The sequence below is a fragment of the Lynx rufus genome, unplaced genomic scaffold (genome assembly GCF_022079265.1).
Source record: "Lynx rufus isolate CCGP_SWC_20201006 ecotype Redwood Valley unplaced genomic scaffold, mLynRuf1.p SCAF_25, whole genome shotgun sequence".
Lineage (NCBI taxonomy): Eukaryota > Metazoa > Chordata > Mammalia > Carnivora > Felidae > Lynx > Lynx rufus.
This window is the reverse complement of record NW_025814840.1, coordinates 11,182,503-11,198,152: the sequence shown is the minus strand read 5'-3', so window position 1 is coordinate 11,198,152 and position 15,650 is coordinate 11,182,503. Positions and strand designations below refer to the sequence as shown.

The 15,650-nt window shown below is 40.3% G+C and overlaps 1 protein-coding gene across 1 annotated transcript in view; it reads left to right on the top strand.

Moving 5' to 3' along the window:
- The window catches only part of RYR2 (ryanodine receptor 2), a 544,943-nt gene that overhangs the window by 376,416 nt on the left and 152,877 nt on the right, over positions 1-15,650 (top strand). The window contains exons 61-63 of the mRNA XM_047088668.1: positions 1,936-2,000; positions 4,290-4,411; positions 10,748-10,797. Of these exons, the coding sequence (XP_046944624.1) occupies positions 1,936-2,000; positions 4,290-4,411; positions 10,748-10,797 (237 nt within the window). The remainder of the gene's footprint in view (positions 1-1,935; positions 2,001-4,289; positions 4,412-10,747; positions 10,798-15,650) is intronic.

Here is a 15,650-nt window from a genome sequence, read left to right as displayed (position 1 = left end):
AAGCTCTTATGCACACAAATGAAATATTGAAATTTCTCAGGCACATTTAAGTGTATCCGAGATGAGTGGCAACTCAAGTTTACTCTTCTTTTTGGCAAGAGAGAAGAGAGAAAGCAAAATCAAGGAAAAATTAAGGAAAGCAAAGGAAAGCAAAAATTAAGGAAAGCAAAATTAAGGAAAAAAAACTTTTTAAGCTCGACATGGATAACAGAAACAGAAATTCAGAGGGTAAAATGTGTTTGGGTTTTCTCCCCACTGTGTTCAAGTTTCTGAATAAAGAAGTGTTTGTGCAGAGGGAGTATTAAGAACCTTACTTTAAATTCACCCAGTTAGGGCACTTCTTTATTTCCACAGGATAAAGGGTGTGGGCAGAAAGTGAGGCTAGATCCATAGAAAGCCCAAGAAATTAAGGTGTTGTTTTACCCAAGAAATTAAGGAGCCGAGGTCACAGGCTCCTTTTTCAGACGGCTGTGACAGAGAAAATGCAAGAATTCTGTTAGAGGAGCAGAGTTGGGACCCTTTACATTTATTTTAATTGCCAGTTTTCATTGTCACTGCAAGGAAAACTTCTAGATGTCTTCTTTTGTCTTTAAATTTACTGCCTTTGCAACACATTGGAGGCTAATGGCCGTAGTAAGACTATGCATATGCCTTTTTCTGATTTTTGTATTCCATCTAGACCACAGTTCTTTCCATCAGCATTTTGCACAGAGGCATTTTTGTTAAAATGTGTAATGTAAATGCGTAATGTAAAAAGGGAAGATATTTCCAATCTAATTCCTTGAACTGTTAACGTATTTTGTGATGTGCAGAATTCCGTCTAGACGTAGCTTATATGGGAAAGTCCCCTACGTGGATGCAGCCCCTTGGCACAATATTCTTGAGAGTAACATTCTTAATGTAAAAGTGATGCCTGCGAGTGTACAAAAGCCGTACTTTTCTTTTATTCATTCGCTGGAAAGAGCATTGTTCTGATACTACAAAATATTACCTCAGTTTCCTAAAAGTCATCCCAAACTTAATGTTTCAGATTTTACAAAATCTGTCTCAAATTGCTTTTATTTCTATTTGCAAAAGAACTTTTTTCAAGCAACAGTTTGCTTCTTACACAATAAGAAATCTCTGCTTACAAATGTTACTAAAACTGTATATCCAGTTGTGGATATATTTTGCTCTCCCGTGTGTCTGCATATCATCCTGGTTATTAGAGTTGATGTCACCTCCTGTGGATGCGTGAAGGAGGCACAGAAGGGCCACTTCAAAGCCCAGTGCATTCGGTCGATCAGTTCTTAACCTTTTGAACCATGGGGAAAACTCGGGTGTCTTTGCTTTTGCTCATGGAAATTATCTTGTGACATAAGTGAACTTCTTTACTCCTGAGCAGAATGTTAATTTGCCAACCGAATATTACGGTCGTGGTCCTCCCGCTCATCCCAGGCTGGCTTCCTGCAATTTTTCACTTGGCATATTAATATTGTAACTGCTAGTCCCAGCAAGAAGCAACTATTTTTATTAGAGGCTCACCAATCTAACAATCTTAACCAATTTTTGTTTACTGAGTTTATACTCACTGTTGTCATCCCTGGCGAGCTGCTTTCTTACCGAAAGAAGATGCGGGGTTTTTACGTGACTCTATTCCACTTTTCCCGCTACGTGTCAAGAAGCTTGTAAAGCTACGCCAGCGTGTGTGTGGGCTGTCCTCGATAGATTTTTTTTTATTACGATTTGGGTACTTTTGAAAATCCCTTTTAAAAAATTGTCATACTGCTGAATGAGGTTAGCCTTGATATTTTGGATGGGTTTCTATGTTCGCTTTCCTGGGATAACACGTTCAGCGATGTTATAGTTGTGTGTTCTACATGTTGCTTTTTGGGTGGAAGATCTTGTAATGTTTCAAGTAAACAAAACATGTTCAACAACTCTTCGTTTCTACAGATGGTGGCAGCAGAAGCAAGGCGGAACATTTTCCTTACGAGCAAGAAATCAAGTTCTTTGCTAAAGTACAGTATACACTCCATCTTGTTTTTCACTCCCTGTGTTTGTCGACCGAATATACCCTTTAGATCTTTGCCTCTTTACGGAGCGTACTGGTCTACCAGTGTGAGTTCTACTACAAGTAAATATTTTGTGGCACAGGAATAAGTGCATGAGTCATGTAGGATGAATTTGCGCCCAGAATACTCGGTCTTATTTTCACTCCCTGCTCTTCCTGCCGTAATTCACAAATCACTTCAATCTGTAGGAATCAACGTTCTCCTTACTGGGCTTTAGCAAATGACAAAGAGGAAAAATAATCTACTTCTTCAGTTTGGTTGTTAGGATTTAAAAATGTACGAGCATTTCTTTTATAAAGGGGAAAAGAATTCATTTATAAATTATAAATTCAAGAAGTTGGACATGATAAGAAGCTTTACTGTGTAAGCTTTATTGTGGGAAATAAATACTCGTTTACAGCAGAGGAAGCTGAGGATCAGAGAGGGTGAATTGTTTATATGTAAAGTCTACCCAAATATCGTTCTTCATTCCATTTAATACGAATTTATCAAGAGTTTGCCCTAGGCCGTTCACATTCATGACTTCCTTTCAGCCAGTCAGGAACATTCATGACTTCCTTTCAGACAGACTTCCTGTCTCCGGTCAGGAGACAAAGTGTTGCAGATTCTCCTCATTGGGTCCATTCACTGGCATAGCATGTGCTGCGTGTATCCAGTCTCTGTCAGGTGTTAGACTACGTCCCGGGGATTCCTGTCGCGAAGACAGAATATGCCCTTGGGAAGCGTTCCTGTTCATATGATGTTGCACTTAGCCTGAGGACGTAATGCTTTCTGTCAATTTATTTTCGAAGTCCTTGCATTTGCTGGTTCCTAGAGATCATTTGCAAAATGGCGTGTTGTTTTGATTGATTCATATTTGGCCTCTTTTATATGTTTTCAGATTTGTGCCCTTTACTGTAAGGGAGATTTCTCTCGTCTTTTCTTTCCACTCAGTATAGCACTCAAAATCCGTATCAAGCATCCCAAGTTTATCCTGGGATGCGTATTGTTAGTTATCTATCATACTGCATTGTAATCCCCCCCTTGATAGCCAGTTATTACAAATGCTGTATCCATGGCCTCTAATCATACATTTAAAATACATTCTTGTATTGCCCTGTGTACCCCTAGTGATTTTGTTTGCAGACGCCTAATGTGGTTTAATTTCCTCTGAGTCTGTAATCCATTCATTCACATGTTTATTGAGTAGCTATTATGTGCCAATCAAAATCCAGGCAATGTCACAACTTCCAAGGAAGATCACAAAAAATTTGTATGTTGCTGTTATATATAAATATGCCATATGCCACATTGTAGGAAAAATGTAGTTAGACAGACTTGAGTCTAAATACTGATAATGCCAGTTATTTTTTTTTTCATTTATTTATTTAACAAATATTTATCTAGCGCTTGCTGTAGGTCCCATAAAGTCCTAAGTACTGGTGACCCAGGGGTAAACAAAGCAGAGCAAAGAGTTGTTCTAGAAGCCAGGAGAGCACAGTAATGGGAAACAGACCCAGAAATGTGTATTGTTCTTGTGTATTTTATCGACTCTTATGGAGAAAGACTAATTCAGAATCACACGTATTAAATGCAAAATTGCAAATGATGTTCTAAGAACAGAGAATATGGGGATTTTACCTAGTTGAGGAGATCAGTGGACGGTTATCTGATGAAGCACTGAGCTGAGGTCTGCAGGAAGAGTGGAGTGGATGGGTTACGGGGTGTGGGAAGAGCATTTCAGACATAGGGAATGGCATGTGCAGAGCCTTGTGATGTGAGCACACAGGGCAAAGAAGAGGAATTCGCCAAAGGGCAGCAGGATTAGCATGCGGGAAAGGCCAGGCGGCTCTGAGAGAGGCCAGGTGAGAACCCTGTGGAGGTAGGTAAGCGGCAGTGTGACTTTGAGTAGGTCACTCGCTTTCTGCACCTCAGTTTAATACCTGTAAAACGGATGATGACGCTTGCCACACAGAATAGTTACTAGGAGCAGTGAATTGACAGTGTGGAGTTGCAATTCTCACACACACACACACGCACGCACGTGTGCACACACACACCCTCCAACCCCCACCCCCACCCACCCCCCCCCCGGGACTAGAGATAGCAGGGTAAGATTTGAGAGAGGCATACTCTAAAATCGTGCCAACTGGCAGGGCTATGGATACTGGGGGACCTGCTGCAGGTGGACGGAAGTCTGGCTGCCCCAGAGTCTCCGTCCACCATGTAGATCTGTTTTCTTTTCCTTTCTTTCAGGTTGTGCTTCCTTTAATTGATCAGTATTTCAAAAACCATCGTTTATACTTCTTATCTGCAGCAAGCAGACCCCTCTGTTCTGGAGGACATGCGTCAAACAAGGAGAAAGAAATGGTGACGAGGTAAAGAGCTACACAAAATAAAGACTGTTGTTGAGCGAAGTGTATTTGCATTTGAGGAAGAGCATCTGGGGACCTTGAGGTGGGAGCATGCAGTGTCTACCTGGCTTCCCTGACCCTTGGCCCCTTGGGATCAAACACGGAGGAGGATGCTCTCTACAAGTTAATACGTGTGTTCTAAACGTTGAGTTTTAGAAGCAGGCTCCAGGCTCTGAGCTGTCAGCACAGAGCCCCATGTGGGGCTCAAACCCACAGAACCATGAAATCACGACCTAAGCCAAAATCAGACACTTCACCAACTGAGCCACCCAGGTGCCCCAATAAATGGTGCTTTTAACATTACTTCCTCTAAAATTTCTGAGTCTACTATATTTGCCACAATTTTGAAAAATAAAGGAGTTTTTCTGGAGGGCAAAATCCCGTTTACAGAAATCAAATTTTTCAACATTTGTGTGTAAATAATGACCTATCTTGGAAGAAAATGACGTAAAAATATGTACCTTTCTGAAGATTTGCACCACTCAGGTTGGCAAGTTAGCAATGCTTTCTCATTTCTGTTTAAACCCAAGTATTCCTCATAGATTTATTTGTGATTCTGCTGGGTATTTCAAGTCTGATTTTTCAAAATATGCCAAAATTTAGTACATATGCGATCGATTACAGAGCAAATCTATTTCTGTATTATCAAATTACACAGGAGTCCATACCAAGCTTCTAGATTGTATTTGAAAGAAATTTCTATAAAAATGAGTAACCTAGATAAAGCAGGCTACAAGCTTTCCTTGGACTTGACTTTAATGATATGTGATGTCATGTGATGTAAGATTGCAACCGCGTTAAAAATGGCCCCAAACTTCTTCAAATAATAGTCTTCCTGTGAAGTTGGTATAACCGATTATAGTTAAAGTAACAGAGAATCCATCCAGTGACGCACTTTGTTTCTACCACCTTTGTTACCAGAAAAAAGGGGGTGAGGGGCTACTTTCCAAGGTATGAATCTCCTCCTGACTTTGGAGTGGTCTTCTTTCCGCTTTCCCTGGGAAAGAGAGGCCCGGCTCTCTGCGTTTCACTAGTGCCCTAATCGCTTCACCGGCCCACCATCCCCGGGGGCTAGAAAATGCCAAGGCATCAAGTTACCTTTCAATACCAGAGAGCCCAGGCTATTGCAGTCTCCTCACCCCCGCCCCCTTCCCCCATCAGAGTAGGATTTTGTAACAGCAGCTTTGTTCCCAGAGTTGGTAACTTGGGTATCAGTCAATTATGTAAACCAAGAGAAATACAATCAAAGAATATAGGAAAGAATACAAATAAAAGTATGCAAATTCTATTCCCCCCCCCCCATCATGTTTGTATCTCCATTCCATTTTCATTCTTACTCTGAGAGCTGTTCACTGACCACAGAGGTAACTAATTTTCCTTTGCCCACTGCCCCTCATAGAAGAAATTGGAAGAGCATCGCTATTCTGTGCGAGCCTCAGTTGATGTGGTTTGGGGGCCTGAGACGCCCCCTCTTTATTAACGCCTCACCAGAAGGTTTTCTGTAATTTCATCTTCAGATTTTCTCCACCTCAGGCAACAAGGACCGGCACATTTTATTTCTCCCGTTACCATTTCCAAAAGAGAAATGGTCTCACATTCCAACATATAAGAATGAGATGCACACTGATAGAAGTACCTTATTTCATCACAGCCCTTGAGTACCAAACATAGGTAGATTTTAACCTCAGAAAAATTCTGGGATGAAAAATGAATAAAGTTAATGATAAAGAAATTACGGCACATGGAAAATGCTGTCTGGTCATTAACATTATGATGGATGCAAATATATCACATCTTAGGACAATGGTTATTTAAAAAGTAAAAAATATATATATTTATTTAAATAATATGGATCAAGATCTTTAAAAAAACCTCTAAATTTGGATGTGTAGAAGAATATTGGTAGGGAAGAAACTTGATTTTAATAGTTGTTTCCCTTGGGTAGCATAGTAGAGGTGTTTTTCTTACCATTTTTATATATTTTTAAAGTGGAAAAAGTCTTACTTTTCTGATCATAAATCTATGTCTTAAAACAACCCAAATCACCGTCACACTAACAAAAACCAACTACAAATTTTTTAGACATGTTACAATGGGATCACTGAAATTTTATAAATGTGATTTCTTACCACTTCAGTTAAATATTACTTTGGCAGGGAAAATAGGTTAAAAAGAAAAAAGGATCAAATACAAAGAAAAAAAACCCCACTGTCCCTGCTACTGTGAATAAGCAGTCATGCCTTCACACCCATGTTGAACACTGCAGGAGTAGTTTTAATTCGTATTTAACAGTTGCGTGTAGCAGTACGGCATGGGTCTAAATTAACCTCCACATTTAAGAATGGGTTGTCGCCATTAGATGTTTGGATACTTTTTGGCACTAGAAATCATATGTCGAGCATTTATTGTGTCTAAAGCCAGCACCATCATGTCTGTGGAAAAGAGTAAGGTGTGCTCTCTGCTCTCTGGGAGTGTAGCTGGCAGTACCTAAGTATGTGGGTAAAAATATAATTCTAGTAGAAGAAAGCCATGCAGTGCTGTGGGATTCAAGGACAAGGAAGACCACATTGGGTGGGTATGGACAGGCTAGAGATATACAGAAGACACGATAATTCAGAATTGACTTTCAAGAATCTGTAGGTTGTAGTTTAAGAAGGGGGACTATTTTCTACGTGTCGATAACGTATAGAGTGTAGAACATAGCAATTTAGGGTAAGTGTGGGTGGCGTAGATTCATTATAGAACCCTGTCATTGATATTAACTGCTGGAACAAGGCACCTTCTTCCTTTTTTCTTTTTAATTTTTATAATTAATCTTTTTTACTTAATTCCTGAGCCCTATGAAGCCTTTGGGATAAAGGGCAGTCTGGCCACAAAAGTGGGATTGAGAAGTGTGAGCTTGCTAAGAGGCCATGACAGCAATGCAGGCTGTCGTGAGGGAAGTGCTACCTTAAAGAGGTGGTTCTACCCACAGATCCATTCAGCACGCGTTTCTGAATGCCCGCCATGCCGTGTCCAAGGTGCCGTCCTAGGACTGAGGATGATAAACACACACATATCACGATGCAGTTCCAATTAAGTGCACTTAAAAGTGCAGCTGAGTACCTGCATACATGTAGCGCTAACCACTTAACAAGTTGTGATGAGTACAACGGAAACATATATGAAGTACTGGGAATACGGAGGAGATGTACGTGGAGAGAGGGGTTGGATGTGGGAAGCACGGACCAGAGAGAATCACAGACCTTGGCAGTGGGTCATATGGCAGGTCCCCACGGTGCTGGAGTTTCAGTGCTGAGTGGTTGGAACAATATTGCTGGCAACAGTAAAAAAAGAAATGACGGAGACCTGGTTTTGAGAAGAAGGGGTTCAGTTTGGTTAGGTAATTACTGAAGCATGGGTACTGGCAGGTTATTCAGCCTGAAATGGCATATTTGGAGATTATCTGTACCCATATTATGCTCACAGTGCTGGAAGCAGATGAAGGGAGAGTAGATAGAGAAGCAAAAAGGTCTGAATTCCAAACCTTAGAGACTCATCACATCTGAAGGGTTTTCAGAAATGGTTCTTTGAAGAACACTGAGGATGATTTATTAGAGAAGAAGGGGAAACAGTGATGCCAAGTACCATAGGCAGCTTTCCAGGACCGAGATTGAAAAAGTATTATTTGATTTACTGATCAGCAAGCACCGAGAATTTCTAGGGAGTGTTTCTGTAGAGCAGTGAGACATCAAAGCCAAGGAATTGTAGGTGCGTTATGAATTCTTTTTCTTAATTATTTTACTGTTTATTTTTGAGAGAGAGTGTGTGCATGTGTGAGCAAGCGAGCGTGGTGGGGCAGAGAGAGACGGAGACACAGAATCCAAAGTAGGCTCCAGGCTCTGAGCCATCAGCACAGAGCAGAGCCCGATGCAGGGCTCGAACTCACAGACCCTGAGATCATGACCTGAGCCAAAGTTGGATGCTTGACCCACTGAGCCACCCAGGAGCCCCGATGAATTATAATTTCTTAAGAATGTTAGTAATGGAGGGATATACATACAGAAAGAGAAGACAGTATTATGGAGAATATTTTTAGAGAAACTATAGGCCAAAGCTTATAATAATAAAACCTTATAGTTGATATACAAACTCCACTCTAAAAGTGGATGATAGCACAGGAGGAGAAATAGATACAGTTTGTCCTTTGTGAGAACCTGGTTTTCTACATATCTACATATTTCTATTTCTACATATCTACATATTTCTATTTCTACATATCGGCTACTGATTAGGAACAACCAAAGTTAAGAAGCATTGCTATTTTAAGAAGTCATTTTTTTCAAACAGATTCTCAGACATTCACTATAATCCAACAGAATCGGACACAGAATAATGCTGTGTTTTTCATCACAGGAAAATGTCCTAGGTCTGGATGAATTGGGTTCAAACATGATCCTAGCATTACAAATTCAACATCATCTCAGAATGTTTCACACTGATACGACAGAGTCTCAGTTCGTAAGAAGTAAAACGAGATCACTTAAAACAGGTTGATATACATATAGGGATCCAAAATACGTACAACTCTGACAAGCGCTCACTCTCTAGAGATGGAGACAGATCCTTGTTGAATTAGCATAAGGCTCAGTGGGTCAGAGCACCTGGAGAATGTTGCTTATTTTATTATCTCTTTTTGTTTACATTATAGCACAGAGACAATGCAGCTCAGGAGGCTAATATCTCATTTTAAATTTAATATCTGCTTGAATAGATCATCGTTTTAAAGACTTTTAGAACTGCTAGGAGACGACTCAAGACCTCAAATTCACTGAGAGATTTGCCGATGCATGTTCTCTCGGAAAAGCTGTACGATACCCTTTATAGTTATTTTTCATTAATACATTATTCTGCATTGTTAGAGAAATGAGAGATGATAGCCTAAAGTTACTGTTAAAAAAGTCAGTGTCACAGACGTGATTCTCCGTCTCGTGACTCCATTTTTTTTCCATGGCATCGTCCACATCCCCAGTCTTGGGGAGGGCATGTCTACACACTGCTGTTTATGGGAGAGCTTTGCGAGACAGAATGGGGCAGTCAGGATCTAGCTGGGACAGTCAAGCTGGGTGTGGGTGGTGCGGTACAAATGGGTCATCAAGGCTAGAGCTTTCATCAAGTTCTGGCTACACAGAGCCTCTGTCTGAGAGCTCAGAAGTGTTTGGGTAGATGTGAAAATAGTATCATTTGCAATATGGAAGGTTACATGTCATGGTAGAGATTTGCACATGACCCCTAGGAGAGGCTGGAAGGAACCCTTTCAGCTTGGACTGGGAGTGGTGAAGGAGCACTGGGTGTTAGCAAAGTCTTGTTGGAGTAGACATGTCTGTTGCTGAATCCTGAGGGATGGATAGAAGGGAGTATAGCAGGGAAGGGAGTGAAGGGTATTCCTGAGAAGACCTGGAAGGAACCCGCCAGACTGCAGCCTGGGGACAAGCTGGGACAATGGCAGGTCTTTCCCAGGTTCTGATGTGAGAGTTAGTATATATCAGTGCTGTCCTGCTGAATGCAGGCCACCCTTATTTGGGATCTCCCACGGCCGATCCCCAGGAACACAGTGGCCCAGAAACTTGCTCTGGAGGAGATAGAAATAGGCTTAAGTCAAACATTAGCATGAAGAGCCCTTGAAGTTATTGCATCTGCAACATTTTTCTGAGTGATTATCAGTTGTTCAAATTCTATCTCTACCTCACTGTGTTCAGATTCACTGGATGCTTTGGTGTATATGGAAGGGGTATGCTCACGGTTGGAAAGAAGGAAAGTTCAAATGATAAACATACTAAACCTTAAAGTGACATTTCATGCCCCAAGTGCCATACTTCTGATTTCAAATAATAATCCATAACAACAACAACAAAAATTCTAGAATTTCCGTGGTACATTTGGGCAGATAAAATTTTAAGCGTTTTCCTTGTGCTATTTGAGTAGTCATATTCTTATGGGGTTCATATAGATTGCTTTTATATTAATTAGCTTTGCTTTCAAATTTTTTTTGGTTTCTTTACTTATAATATGTGCTTTTTTAACCATGTTTGTTAAAGATATGCACTCAAAGATTCTTTCTTTAATACCTCTACTCCACGTTCTGCTCAGAAAATTGATTCTTTCTGCGTGACATCATGTTGCTTTTTTCCTGCTCATATATCAGCTGTTTATTTTTCTTTTTTTTCTTCTTTTTTTTTAATTTTATTTTAATTTCTCCCTGTCTTTTCTATCTTCCCTCCCCCTTCCCCCCTTTCTCTTTTATTTTTCTTTTGTCTTCAGCCTATTCTGCAAACTTGGAGTTCTTGTCAGGCATAGGATTTCACTATTTGGTAAGGAGACCCTTGCAACAAATACTAGCATGGCCATCACTTGGTTTTCTTTGCCAATTTTGCACTGTGTTGTGTGCTGCTATGTTGCATGAATGCATGTTTGCATGGCTGCATGCATGGTTGTCATAGGCCAAGATAAGGTCCTCGAGGTCGTTTGTAAGTAGCATTCTCTATGGTGAAATTGAAGACTGTAACTTTTTTATGCTGGTCCAAAGCACATTTGAAAATCAAAAGGTTGTATTATGAAAGAGAAAATGAATGGACATGGCGGCTTCTGCCATCTTTTATTTCGGAGGGGTGAAGTGCAACTGGGCCCTTGAATTCATTTGTCTGTTTCTGATAGATCAAAGAATGAGCTGTCATAAATCAGAAAAAAAATTTTAACTGCACTTCTTCTTCTTCTTCTTCTTCTTCTTCTTCTTCTTCTTCTTTTTTTTTTTTTAATGCTCTTGACTACAGATTTGCATGTTGACTGCATTCCAGACATTGGAGCTTCATGGTAGAGGCAGTGAGGCAAGGACCTCACGTGGCAGAAGTGACTTTTCTAGCATCACCCACCCCATAGTTAGCTTTTGTTTGTGTCTGAGAATTCGCGTGACTGAAGTCCACACACCGCGCACCTGCTTTTGGACAGCCATGCAGGGCAGTCACCCACATGCCACAGATTCTCCTTGCCGTGGGGCTTTAGGACTCCAGAGCAGCTGGCAGAATTTGTGTTTTCATTTCCTGCATCTGCTTTTGTAAAGCACGAAAGCAAACTTCAGCTCTGTGCACTGTCGGTTTTGAGACAGTGTTGGGTTGGTTTTAGTAATGAAATATTTAGTGTACTGATACAGATGTAAGTTCAGTTCCATTCACAGGAAACGCTAAGGGTTAAGTCATTTCTATATGAGACACAGTGAATATTTTTTAAAGTTTATTTACTTACTTATTTTGAAAGAGAGAGAGAGAGAGAGAGGAGAGAGAGAGAGAATCCCAAGCAGGGTCTGCACTGTCAACACAAAGCCCAACGCAGGGCTCAAACTCAGGGATCGTGAGGTCATTACCCGAGCTGAAACTAAGAGTCAGACGCCTAACCAACTGAGCCTCCCAGGCGCCCCTGTATTTCATTTAAATTGCCTGAGTTTTTGCATTCATATTTAAGTTGTGCCATATCATTGGGCAAAATCTCTTCAAAGTAATTTCTAGTTGACTGATTTTTGTTTGACTTTTCCTCGACATAGAAAAATTTGTATGAACATTGCGCAGACAGAATTGTTAGAAACTCTTCAACTTTCTCGTAATAACAGTGGATTCAAGTGTCCTCCATTTGTCTTCCGAGAGTGCTGTCTTATTCTGTATCGCTCTGATGGGGACCCCTTTTCTCAAGGGCAGTGTTTGCATTCTTACTGATGAGCATGGTAATATTTCCGTTGTGCTGTTTCTAAGTTCTTACTGTAAATTCTTGGCTTCTTAGTTTATATTTCACTATAATTTCTTTTAAAAATGTTCTGAGGTGTTCCATATATGGAGCAAAGTACACAAATCTTGAAGACAGCTTGATGATACAGTTTGTTGAAATTTCCCATCCACGCATACATGTCCATTTGCTCAGATCAAGACATAAAACATTTCCAGCACCCCAGAAGCCTCCCTTGTGCCATTTCCGGTTTATAACCTCTGCAAAGGCACTACATATAGACTTCTTTTACTGTGGATAAATTTTGCCTATTCTTTAATCTCCTATGTCTCTTAAGGGACTAGTAATTGAAGATAAATGCATTGATGAAACTTGTACTACCTCTCCATGGAGACAAGCCAGACTTTAACATTCGTACCATCCCTACATGATGCTTAACCGACTGTGCCACCCAGGCGCCCCTTAGGCATTGTATTTTAAATCCTGTAGCCTTTAAATACTATTATTTTTATTTTTAACAGGAATTTACTGGAGAGCTACTTTACCTCAAAAGCGTACTTGTGTGTGTCTTCTTTATATTATTCTAGCGTCTCTTGTTTTCAGGGTTTCAAATTTGTTTTGGCATTTGCCTATACAATAATACGAACTTCAGGAGGCCTTTGTTAATCAAACATTTTCTAATACAGTCTTGTCAAGTTATTAGAATCTTTAAGTCTTATCCGCATCACCTTTACACATGACAGTTACAACCTGGCTTTAGACTCTAGTAGGATGTCCCAGAAAAATAGTGGGCTTCAGATTGGAAAACCTAGATATAAATGCTTTATTTGTAACTAGACCAGCTGAATGATTTGGACGAGAGACTTGATTTCTCTGAATCTTTGTTTTTGTTTTTGTTTTTACATTTAAAAAAAATTTTTTTAACGTTTGTTTATTTTTGAGACAGAGACAGAGTGTGAGCAGGGGAGGGGCAGAGACAGAGGGAGACACAGAATCTGAAACAGTCTCCAGGTTCTGAGCTGTCAGCACAGAGCCCGATGCGGGGCTCAAACCCACAAACTGTGAGATCATGACCTAAGCCAAAGTCAGCTGCTTAACCAACTGAGCCATTTTTCCATTTTTAAACTGGGTCACAATAAATACTAATCTTAGAGATCAGTTGCGCATAGCTGATCGAATGTAAGATAATGAACGTTGAAGGATTATGTAAACTGCAATCTTAACAGCTTTCAAACCTAAGGGATTCCTAGGAGAACCTAGAGGACTTGGCTCTTTAAAGTACATGCACAATTAAGCCTTTATAATTTACCCATTTCCAGAATGAAGTCGAAGTGGTATACCAACTATTTATTTTTGATGTATCAGTTCTGCCATTGTGGATTTCCCTAAAGAGAGAGACCTAATGTACACACACACACACACACACACACACACACAAATACATACATAGTGGTCCTTTATAGTCATATTATCTGTGATTTTTTCCTTTCTCCCTTCTCTAACATGATATCATTTTTTTCCAAATTCTGGTAGACAATACGCTGATCATCAAAGTGGTTTTTACTGTACTGCTTTAAATTTACAAACTGTTTATGACTTAAGCCAAGGACAGATTAAGACAGTTAAAAGTTGAGGTTGACAAAGGAATGCCTGGGCTTTGTGTCTTAGGAGCGATGACCAGAAGTAAAGATGTAGAAAGACACACCCTCAACATGTCAGGAAGGTGCGATTGGAGACACAAGGGGAATATTCATGCCAAGAGACAAAATATCCGTCTTGGTGGTAGTGATTGTGGTGAGTTTAGGATCTGATGAGTAAGGGACTCTTTATTCCAAGCTGGCTGCCAAATTAAATTGTTGTTATACTTCCAGACTTCATCTGTAGTTGAAGGACTTTTCTGATTAATTGAAGATTCCCCACATTTCGACTTCTATATTTGTGTATGTCTTTTATCGACTTAAAAATGCATTCTCTACATTGAGGCACACTATTTAAGAACTAAAGAGACCATCAGTACAAAACGTTTTATGCTTCATATATTTTTTTTGAGGCATTTAAACCGTTTCATTTTATATTTGAAAAAGCTAAGTCTTTTAAAAGCAGAAACAGGCCCTATTCCCCACAGAACAGTAGTTCTGATGAATCCATTAGAATGCTTTATGGAAAAATATAACAGTGAAGAAATTAGTATCTTCATTATACACATATATATATAGGCCTATATATATATAGGCTTCCTGTTTGAATTCTGACATCCTCGTTAGTGATTATAAGTTGGTGTACTCTTGTATTTAAGAAAATTGGTTAGGACATGGACGGGACCCAGGCAAGTTGAGAAGTGATGGCAATCCCATTTGCCATTTTCAAGGACCCATTGCCAACTAATGAAATATTGCTTTTTAATCCCACCATTTTTGCTCACTTTTGCTAAGTGGAAATTCTGATTACAAATGCCAACGATGGTAGAAAATACATAAGCCCTCCTGCTACAGCCTGTTTAAGCCTTTCGGTCAGTTGGAAAGGAAGCAGAATCTGGTAACTAAGCCTCCAACAGGGACAGCCGTGGTGCCACAGGTGTATGCAAATCAGGACTTCATAAGGGCTTTATTTTTATATGTGAAATAAATAATAATAAAATACGATCTAATGCCTTAATAGTATTCATTTGATGCATTCATTCAATATTTATTTTTAATTTTTATTAAAAATTTTTTAAATGTTTAATTATTTTTGAGAGAGACAGGGACAGAGAATGAGCAGGGGAGGGGCAGAGAGAGGGAGACACAGAATCTGAAACAGGCTCCAGGCTCTGACAGCTCAGAGCCTGACGCGGGGCTCGAACTCATGAACCAGGAGATCACGACCTGAGCCGAAGTCAGACACTTAACTGACCGAGCCCCCCCAGGCACTCCATCAATCAACATTTATTGTGCTCTGCTGTGTGGGGTCATCCTTTCAGGGTGTGAGAATAGGAAAATGAAGATTTCTGCACTTCTCCACTGTGACCATCGGAGGCCAGTCCAGGCATCGGTCATCTGTCCTCTCGGAACAAACTGACCGTTCTCCCTGGATCCCCTCTTGCTCTTCCCAGGTGTGTTCCACAGCAGTTGGATCTTCCCACAATCCTGTCTTTCCTATCACTCTCCTGCAGGTTCAGTGGCTTCCCTTTTCTTGAGAAGAAAATTTCTGAATCTGGCCACAGTAGTGTTTCATAGACTATCCCCTAAGTACCCCTCCATCCACCTTCCCTGCCATGTTCTGGCCTGCTCTCTATGCTTCAGCTTAAGTGGCCTTCTCTCTGCTTCTTAAAAGTATCATATCCCTTTCTGTGCAGGGTCTTTCCACCTGCTGTAATTGCCTACTAGAATGGGGTCCCCAGACATAAGTCTCCTCTCCAGTCCTTCACACTCAGTGGAGTAAACTGCTCACCTCACCCTTCAGATTTCGACCCAAA